General features: G+C 45.4%; 3 protein-coding genes across 3 annotated transcripts; 2 read left to right on the top strand and 1 right to left on the bottom strand.

The window, feature by feature from the left end:
• Positions 1-92: 92 nt before the first annotated feature.
• Positions 93-2,264, top strand: AK88_03188 (uncharacterized protein; the record flags this gene model as incomplete). Its single annotated transcript, XM_012480809.1, has 1 exon — positions 93-2,264. One exon carries the CDS (start codon positions 93-95, stop codon positions 2,262-2,264), a length of 2,172 nt encoding a protein of 723 aa, XP_012336232.1.
• Positions 2,265-2,713: 449 nt separating this feature from the next.
• AK88_03187 (uncharacterized protein) lies at positions 2,714-6,744 on the bottom strand (the record flags this gene model as incomplete). The annotated part of the gene is made up of 2 exons (XM_012480808.1): positions 2,714-3,407; positions 3,623-6,744. The coding sequence occupies 2 exons, from the start codon at positions 6,742-6,744 to the stop codon at positions 2,714-2,716; spliced, it is 3,816 nt and encodes a 1,271-aa protein (XP_012336231.1).
• Positions 6,745-8,826: 2,082 nt separating this feature from the next.
• Positions 8,827-10,211, top strand: AK88_03186 (ribose 5-phosphate isomerase A; the record flags this gene model as incomplete). The annotated part of the gene is made up of 5 exons (XM_012480807.1): positions 8,827-8,850; positions 9,019-9,180; positions 9,359-9,526; positions 9,759-10,010; positions 10,104-10,211. The coding sequence occupies 5 exons, from the start codon at positions 8,827-8,829 to the stop codon at positions 10,209-10,211; spliced, it is 714 nt and encodes a 237-aa protein (XP_012336230.1).
• Positions 10,212-10,417: the final 206 nt, after the last annotated feature.

The following is a 10,417-nucleotide window of genomic DNA, read 5'->3' as shown; positions in this document are numbered from 1 at the left end:
AAAAAAAAAAAAAAAAAAAAAAAAAAAAAAAAAAAAAAAAATGCACATATGAACAGCCCAGTGATAGAGAGACAGATCAAGTGTTACATAACATGGCGAATCAAAAACTGACTGGCACCTCTGTCATGTTGACGCGGGAGAAGTCCAAATACATTTATAAGTTAGTCCCCTTTTTTAAGAATGGGGAGGCCAAATTTTACATGAATGCCTTTGCGGCGCATGACCAACTGTATGGGCAGTTCAGGAGGAGGGCCCCCCGGGGGATCGACGAACGCGGCGAAGGTGGCCAGCGTGGCGGGCGTGATCGGCTCGGGGACCTGCACACCAGCATGCAGAGCGCCATGACCTACTTCTACCTCATGAACGACAAGGCCATGCGTGCAACCCGGAAAAAGCCACCCCGAAGCAGCCCCTGCAAGGGCACCCTTCAAGGGGAACGACCACCCTATGATGATAATCCCCATCTCGATAAACCAAACTCAACGATGAAGTCGCCTCGTCCAGGGGAGGGCTGCACTCCGGAAAAGGAAGAGAAGGAGGACGACACAAATGAAGCAATACCAAGTAGTGACCAATACGCCGTGCACACCTCGGAGGAAGAAAAGTTAGTGAAGCACCTGAGTGAACATAAACGCCCAGTAGAGGAAGGACAAGCAACACTTCCCCCCAGTGCAGACTCGCCTCCATGCGTAGGAAGCGATATCATGTGTTGTCCGCACCTGAAAGGCAGAGGCAAAGAGGGGGCAGTATTAGAAGAGGTTCACAAACCTGATGAGTCGAAGGCCCAAAAAGGAGATCATCTCAACCGCGAAAACACGCCAATCTTTGGGGGCAGCACCCATGACGCGAAAAACAGGATCACTGGTGCGCTGGGTGAACACCGCGTCTTGGCCTTTTTGGTCAAACAGAAGCTCATTCCAAAATTTTACAACATAGTGCCTGTGTATCGGTGTGAGGCGGAAGAGACGGCCTCTTATTCTGCGGAAACCCATAAAATAAAAAATGGGAGCCAAAGTGCAGACTCCAATGCGGAATGTGTACCCGAGGCAGGGAAAACCAAGTCGAATGCAGAAGAGCTACCCGTTAATGGTAGACGTGACGACGTAGCGGTGAGAAGACATGTGCGTGGTAAAGAAGCCGAGAAGTGGAAGGTTGGCAAGTTGAACGACCTTGTGAGGGTAGCTGAAGGGACTCCAAGTAGAGACCCCTCTGAACGTCCAGTCCACATAGCCCTAAAACTTAAGAAAATCTGCCACTCCATAGACCCTCAAAACCAGAATGTCCTTGACCTAAAGCTAGGATACAACACATTGAAGGATAATGACATACAGTTTAGTGAAAGACTTAAAGAAGTGAGCGACTCCGTCCCGTGGAGCGAAAAGGAAAAGTATGTGAAGAGGTGGTCCAAGATGAAAAAAGACATACGAAGTGAACACCTAAATACAAGTGACGAGCATATCATACATCTCTCTGCGAAAGACATAAACTTACCCCCTGCATTTTTCAACTACGACAATCATGAACTTTATTGCCTGTTAAAATCGTGGAAGCAAGAAATTACTGCGCGCATGACGACGCAAAGGAGGTTGGGATTTCGTATATGCGCGCTGGTATGCTGCATGGAGCAGCAGGATATGTTGACAGACCAAGGAGTGCGGGAGTTTTACGCCGACTGTGTGGCGAAGTATGGGCCAGTGGCTGCTGGTGGTCCGGGTTGCTGCCAACACAGCGCACGGTGTGGCGGCCAGGACAACCATCAGCAGAACAACCAGGCGAGAACCCCCCCCAGCATCGAGCAATGCTACGAACGAGCTCACCAGAGGCTGCAAATCAGTAGAGACATCGGACTTCACCTAAGGGAAGAACACGTGGTGTACTCACTGACTTTTTTTTTCAGAAATATCATTTCATTTGTTCTCCCCAAATTAATAAGCTTGCAAGTGTGGCTGGAACAACAACATGTTTATTCCTTCTGCTCCACCTCCCTGCTAATTATATATGACCGGAGGAACCCTCAAACGTGTGACTTAAAGTGGATTGATTTTACCTACTCCTTTGACAACACCGTATTGCCAAGTAGATATGAAAAGATGAAACATGAGAGACAAAATGTGGACATCCTTTTTGGCGTAAAGAATTTAATTAAATTGTGCAGAACGGTGTTTTTTGAAAGCAAAGTGCCGCCGTCGCCGTCGTGTCCATCGGACAGTGAGAGGAAGCAATCTCATCCCGGGATACACGACCAGCCAAAAGTTAACCCGTAGCTTGACTCACCATTTTTTTTTTTTTTTTTTTATTTCCGTGTGTACTTCCGAGGGGGGTTGAACAGCCATATGTGCTGCATGTGCATACATTTGTGATAGACCTCGGTTTGATACCCAGTTGTTTTATTATGTAACCCTGCGTGCGCGTCTTTCCTCCTCCCCCACGGAGTGAACAGACGTTCACCGCATTATCGTGTCACCCCTGTGCCACTGTTTTTTTTTTTTTTTTTCTCAATTTTGCCATTTTGGCGGGTTTGCGTTTGTCATACCGTTCGATGGCCCAGCTATATGCATGCAAAGGAACAGTGAAAAAAAAAAAGAGCGCGCGAGGTTGCGCAGCCGAGACCGTCTCATCCTAAATGAGATTGGCCAGCAGTTTTACTTTGCACATTTCACTTTGCATTATGCATTTTAAAATTTTCATTTTTTATTTCATTTTTATGAGCACCTCACGGGTGAGCGCCCGCCTGCCGCGCCAGTCGGAAGGTCTTGCGGAGCAAAACGTGGAAAACGAAAAAGAACAGCACGTCGCTGTACGAACCGTTGATCCCCCTTTTCCGCTTTACCACTCGAACGAATCTTAAAAAAAACAAACCCAATTCGTAGGGAGTTATGCACGTGTTGTAGTAATCGAGAACGTTCATGTAGTTCTTCCGGGAGTGAGCGAACCGCTTCCTCAATCGATACAGTGCCACTCCAACTTGTCTCCTCCGTTTTATGCGCACATGTTCGTGTCCCCCCTCATGCGACATCACCTGGGGGCATTCCTCCACATCCGAAATGATCCGCTCTGGGACTTTTTTTTCATCTTTTCTCCGCCCCCTCTTGTTTCTTTTTTTTTCCTTTTCATTTTGCACACAAGGGGGAGAATCGTTTGCGACTTGTTCAAAATTTTCCACTTCAAGTTGTTTCACCTGTTCGCTCAGTTCGTTCACCAGTTTGTTCTTATACCCCTCGGTGTGCACAGGGCAAGGTGCTTTTTCCTTTGTTTCGCCATTTTCCCTCTTAGGGAGAAGTTCCTCTGAGTAACATTTCTGCTTTGCACATGTAGCAAACTTGTTCATAATTTTTTTTTCCTGCTCGTTTAATAGGACAATGTAGCGTACCGCATTATTCTGCAAGCGGTATTTGTCGATTTTTTCCCTTTCGTTTGGCTGGGAAAGACACAATTGCAAGTTAGACTCATTTGTTAAATGCAAGTTTGGCGTGTTTAACGTTTTAGAAAAGATTGATAACACTTGGACGAAGGATAAGCAGAACATACGCGAGAATTTTTTTAAGACTTTCTTCTTCACGTTGTTTTTGCCTGAACGGTTCAGGTGAAATTTTTTTTTTTTTTTTTTTTCTTGCGAATATACTGTAAATGGCTAGCTGTGTGTGCAATGTAGCTATTTCTCTTTGAGGTTAATTTTGTGTGTTCCTCCTCCTTATAGTGGTTATTATTCGTCTGCCGCTTAATGACCGTTGTCCCTTCTTTTTCTTCCCTTTTATCTGCGCTGTTCAGAATGTGCAACGGTTTCCACCTTTTCGCCTTAATTTTTGTTTCCCCCCTGCCATGTGTGTGGTAGTCATCGTAGTGGTCGTGCGGGCCCAAGTTGATACTCTTTGCTTTTCCCCTAGTCGTCTCAGCCTTCCTTGTTATCTTCAACTGTAGTAAAAATTTTAGCACATCTCCCAGCCGCAGGGACACATTTAATTTTGTGCTCAGGAGTGAAAAACGCTTTTCCGTTGAGTTGAACAGCAGGAAGTACAAAATGAAGTAGTAGACGAAGTTGTCCAGGATGTTCACTAACGCGGTAAGGTCTTCTTTGCCTCTCCGGGGGGAACCATTTTTTTTTTTCTCATTCGGTTTGATTGGCGGTGCGCCACGGTGGCAGCAGATGGCGCAGCTGGGCAAGGCTTTCACCCTTTTCGCGGCATTCGCATGGTTCTGCACTTTTTTCACTTTTTTTTTTTTCCCCACCCCGTGGAAATTTCCTGTCCTCTGGCGCGCTTCACCCGTTGGACCGGGGCCAAATCCTTGGCAACGTGCGGGATGCGTATATTTTGTGGGACACACACCATTTTCGCGGTTCTCAGCGCTGACATGTCTACCATTTACAGCCCACTTTTCCTCCTCTCCCTTTTTTCCACACTTGTTTCGATTCCGCTTCGTTCTCATATGCCGCTTTTTTAAACCTGCTGCGATGTTACCGCTCTGGGGGTGATGTTTCTCTGTGTCCATCCCCTCCACACACCCTTTCAGCGCATTAAGTAGGTTGACCATGACGCGCGTCTGGTGCTCGCCTCGAACATCACGCAGGTGCAACGACACACGTACCAATGTATACACGAAAGAGTTAAAGGAGATTTTCCTGCTCTCATCGTGAATGTTATATCTAGCTAGGTTTAGGACGGCGAGATGTTTGTTCAAATGAGCACTTTGATTGGGGTCACCAGTTGGATGATTGCCGCTATTTCCATTCCCTTTTGCCCATCCTGTGCGGCCAACCGTCCACGCCTCACTCATGCGCGCTAAGGCATACCACAAGGGGAAGGCAGAGTGGAACACACTAAAGAGGACGTAGAACAGATAGCCGTTGTCATGTCTCCCTTTATTTGTAAAAAGAAAGAGGCAGATTTTTTTTAAAACGCGTTTTGCTTCGTTCATATGGTAGCACCGTTGCTCCTTCCACTGGTTTTTATAAAAGTTTTTTAAACATTTCACCAGAAAGAGATCCTTGTTGAAAAGGATGTGTGCCATGGGGTTGTGTGTGTCGTATGTCGGGGTGCTCACAGGATGGACTGCCTCACCTGGTATGTCAATCATCCCACAATTTTTTCCATCCATGTGACTATTACGAGCAGACGACCTGGTACCCTCACCAAAACTAACTTGATTAACATTTGGGTTATGGCTCCCCTCGTTTGTTGCCTCTTCTTTGTGTACCCCTGTTGCGCGTGTAAAAAGGAATGGTTCTGTTAATAAGTGGCTGGACTGGAAGAACCTCTTGACCATTTCTTCCTCATTCAGGAGTGTATCCTCACCGACCCATTTGTAATTATCACCAAGGAGATTGGCCAAATTTATATTATCACCTAACGACATGTCGTCTTTTACCAGCCAGTTTAGCGAGCTAAGGGGGAAGCTGCTGTGGATGATGTTAGCATCGTAGAACATGTGCCAGAGGTTCTTCAGTTTGAAGCTGCCGACGGGGTGGACACCCTCCTCCTTCCTAATGCTGCTGTTGTCCTCCTCCCTCCTCCTCCCCTCATATATGTGGTCCCCCCCCCACCCGTTTCGCCAGTAGAAACGATACGCCTTTATTAGGAGGTCAAAATGGTCATACACAATTTTGTAAAAATGCTTGATATGTCTGTGCGTTAAGTTGGAGTCTTCCTGGAGGAGAGTCCCCAGGTTGACTAGCTCACAAATGGAATTCGTGTACAAGTGATTCATTTTGTATGTCTGGTTGAGCTCTACCTGAGATGTGATTTCCCCATTGAGGTAGTTGCATTTGCAAACGGTGCCATTTAATTTTAAAAGATACCCTAGTCCATGTTTTTTATTTTTTTTCCAAAAACCCCAATATGTATCTCCACATCTGTGATGGAACATTCCGAACCCATTTCTTTCCCCCCTTTGCCAATACCCTTCATGCTTATGGTAGCGCTCACTTTGATAAGCGCTCTTCTTTTTATTTCCTTGTCTCACGAACCAGAAGTATGTTCCGTACCCGTGCATTTGGTCGTTCTCCCATTCTCCTACATATACGTTTTGTATGACCTTCTTGGGTTTGTTGCCTTCTTCTGGGGGAGACTTCTCAGAGGTGATGTCGTCACAGGGGGGAGAGTTTCCCCTTTTTACGTCGCCCCCTTTTGCAAACCAGCACATTTTTCCAAACCCGCACTTTTTGTTCCTCACCCAGAAGCCACAGTAAACGGCATTAGCGTGGCGTTGTACACCATAGAAGTGCCTCTCGTTTTGTCTCCACCAACCTTCGTACGTCTTCACACTGGGCTCATTCACACACTTCCTTATTAACAAAACTCCATAACCATTACGCTTATTCCCCTTCCACTCCCCCTTGTAAACCACTACGCTTGATTTCGCATGAGCAGCAGAAGGACGAAAAAAGAAAGTACTTTTTCCCTGACCCCATTTCTCACCATTTCGTATATGCCCTTCGTATACAAGCTGCTGTGAAATGATTTTTCCAACCCCATTTAAATTTCTTCCTTTAAAATTTCCCATGTATGTTTCCTTCCCCTTCTGAATCACCATGTCTTTCCCCAGGTGGGCACAATGGAACTCGTCCAGTGGGAGCTCTGCACTAATGACATAATTGTTAATGTATACATTCTTCAGTTGTAGAGTAGCGGGATGTTTGATATTCACGCAGGAGTCGATTTGGCTTGGCCCATTTGGGGGGTGTCTCTTTTTGCTGAAGAAGTTTTCCCAGAAGGAAGCTTCCCAGGGGGGGTGGCTGGCTTCCTCCATGGGGTTCACCAAGGGGGGTATTTTAATTGGTGGGGAGTTCATTTATTGGGCAGCTGGTACACTTTTTTTTCCCTACACCTTTCCACTTCGCGCACAGTTATTTTTCAGACAGCAGGGAAAGGGCAATAACGACGACGACTGTGTTAGTGCCTCCTCACTGAGGGGGGGGGAGACACAATCTCTTTTAATTGCGACAGTAGGGTGCTTAACCTAGCGGCGTGTCGTCTTCATTTATATTATAATAAAAAAAATGAGAACGAGGAAGAGGAGACAATTCTGGGGGCCGCGAAATTAATAACGCGGGTATGCATACCAACTTGTCGCATTTTTTTTTTTTTTTTTAAATGCACATTTATCGTTCGTAGAAAAGGGGGGTAGTGGTGGGGGGGGGAGAGATATACGCATGTGGCTTCCCTCCCACATGTATGTGTCCTATGGAAAAAAAGTACATCCACTGGTATGACTTAAATAAAAATGCTTTCTCAAACTTTCACGCGGTTGAGGTTTGTTTGGGGGGAGAGTTGCCTCTCCTCTCTTTTTGTGTGTGCGAAATGGCTGCTCGTACATGGCACGGAAAAAAAAAAAAAAAATTACATGCCACGTTGCTCTTCCCCCTCTCTGTGGTTTACATCACATAGTAGCCCGTTTTTACGCCTCTATTTTTGTATGTCCCTGCAGGGGTGGAAGGGTAACATTCATTCTGTGGACAATCATAAAAAATTTACCCCGCTGTGGTCACGCCGTTCCCAATCCTTTGTGTGAAGGAGAGCACTCCCCCGCCCGCTGCTCCAACATCTTCACAATCATTATCGCATTGTTCGTGTCTCTTTAAAATTTTCCAAATCGAGTAGACTTTGCGCTTTCCTCTAACGTTGCTCTCTCAGTTGTGGCTGCTTTTGTTTGGCTTTCTTCTTTTCGTCTCGGATTTTTTTTTTTTTTTTTTCTTTTCCTCCTTTTGGAGATATATTCTGCGCACACATGAAGCGACCGTGGTGGACTTGGCTAATTCGAATTGTCCCACGAGTGGTGAGTGGAAAAGTGACTCCTCCCAACGCTTACAACCAAAGGGCTGTCCCACCTCGTGATGCTACTATTTGGCTTATTCTTTCCGTTCTGCCGCGAATTAAAAAAAAAAAAAAAAAATCCGTTGTCATGTGGTGCACGATTGCGGGTGCCTTTTTTTTTTTTTTTTTTTTTTTTTTTTCCGTTTCCTTTGCATTTGTTTCTGCTCCTCGTGGCTGCCTCGTTTATGTTATGATCTTATCGTGTCGTATTGGATCTTTTTTTTCTTCCTATCTTTGCCTCCCTTGTTGTTTTTCTACTCACTTGTTACGTACGCCACGCTGTTTTTCCATCAAATTGTACATTACCCCCTTCACCGTGTATGCCCAGGCAGGCTTATTCGTGCCCCCCCGAAAGTCCGACGCGCGGTAGCACAACCAGCACGTTGAGAAATATGCACTTATACATATATACAATATATATATATATGTATATGTATGGGTAGATATGAAGATATGCAAATGGTTATTTATTGCCTGCCCCTCGCGGAGTTCATATCTTAGGTGACTCACCCCCAGCCACTCTCTCTGTAGGAGCAACAGGATTTTACCGAACACGATTTAAATGTATAATATACGGCGTAGTGTTGCTTTTTTTTTCCTTTTTATCACCTCCCATTTTGCCATACATCGTTACATGCCTACCTAATGTGAACCATCATGGGAAGTCTCAAAAGGAGTACCTAGTTTGTTCTTTGTTCTGAACATTTTTTTTTTTTTTTTTTTTGTTAACCAATTTTGTATGTCTCTACGGGCAGCTACATATATATATATTTTTTCATTTTTTTAATACATACGGGATTGATTGCCAATCATATAAAGGGCGGGGGATAGGAGGCTTCACAAAAGAGGTAATATAAACTGCCTCGACTTGTCTTGGCTCACTTGTGAAGTTGACACGGGGCATTTGTTCCCCTCCTCCATTGTGTCGCCCATTTTGTTGTCCTTTTTATCGCCTACTTTGCGTCGTCCGTGTCGTGCCCCTTTTTAATAACTGTGTTACTTTTGGGTGAGCGGACCAATGGACAACCTGAAAAGGCGCGTGGTAAGTCTTCACTGTTCACCTAACGTTTGCGTGTTTGTACAGGGGCGTTAAAGTTGTGGTTTGGTGGACGAGGTTTAGACCACCTCCTCTCCTCTTCAAATCGCTCTTTCCCCGCTGACACCGTGTAAAAAATTTCACCCTCCATTTTTACTTCCACTCCACACGCAGGCCTACAAAGCGGTCGACGACTACGTCCAGTCTAACATGACCATAGGACTTGGGACCGGTACCACTGTGTTCTATGTCCTTGAGAGGATGGAGGAGTTAATGCGAAATGGGCAGATCAAGAATGTGGTTTGTATCCCCACGAGCATCGACACGGAAATAAAGGTTAACAGGGAAGAGGGGGGCGTTGCTGCGTCCCTATATGGAGGCACCTTCCCGAGGGCAGAGATTTTTCTACACATGAGAGCTTCCTTATCCTCTTGCCCAAATGAAATGGAAGTGCTCTCGTATCCCCCTTTTTGAACTTTTTCATATCACACCATCCTAACCTAATCGCATGCAGGCCAAAGATTTAGGCATCCCTCTGACGACGCTAAAAAAAAATTCCCACATCGATATAGCCATAGACGGTGCTGATGAAATTGACATGGACTTAAATTTGGTCAAAGGTCGAGGCGGGGCTCTCGTGAGGGAGAAGTTAGTTGCCTCCAGTGCATCCGTTTTTATAATCGTAAGGAGAGAAAAATGAGTGGGGAGGGAAGTGAAAGCGTAGTTTGTACTCTGCTTTAGAGGGAGGTTGATCTCTCTTTAAAAAGAAAAAAAAAAAAAAAAAAGTGCCCGCGAGGTCTAGCCGCATTACGCCAGACAGGCAAAGCCGATTATACATTTCGAATAATGCTCACGTTACACTTTGTTCCTGTCGACCGCTCAACCAATTTGTGTACCTCAATCCCCCTGCGCAGATTGTTGATGAGTCCAAACTCTGCACAAACGGTCTGGGCACCAAGGGAACAGTGCCGATTGAAATCCTCTCCTTTGGACATGAGAAAATAATTCAGAATCTTCTGAAAATTCCTTCCCTCCAAAACTGCAAGTACAAATTGCGGGAGAAGAATGGGCAGGTGTACATAACGGATAACAACAACTACATCGTCGATTTGTACTTCGCCAACCCGATCGAGGATTTGCTGGACACGTGCCATAAGATAAAGATGGTAAGTGTGACATGTCGCGTCACATTTTGCGCGGCATTTTGATTGACCACTTGACCACTTCACCGCTTAACCGTTTAACCACTCCCCCTGCAGACCACGGGCGTTGTAGACCACGGGATTTTCGTAAACATGACGAGCGTGGCTCTGATAAGCAAACACGACGGGACGGTCCTGAAGTTGGACAAGCACGCAGGAAGTTGAGCAGCACTCTGCAGTGTAGCTATCCATTTCCCCCCCCCCATTTCGCAGAAAAATCTGAACCGTTCAGGCGAAAAAGAAAAAAAAAAAAAAAAAAAAAAAAAAAAAAAAAAAAAAAAAACAAAAAAAGCTACCCATGGGAGCACCCGGAATTAAAACATTTCGCTAGCTCCACTTTCATTTGTTTTAATTAAAAATTAAAGAGTACC

This window comes from Plasmodium fragile, assembly GCF_000956335.1.
Source record: "Plasmodium fragile strain nilgiri unplaced genomic scaffold supercont1.35, whole genome shotgun sequence".
NCBI lineage: Eukaryota > Apicomplexa > Aconoidasida > Haemosporida > Plasmodiidae > Plasmodium > Plasmodium fragile.
The sequence above is the reverse complement of the archived record's forward strand: the minus strand, read 5'-3'. Positions and strand labels throughout refer to the sequence as shown.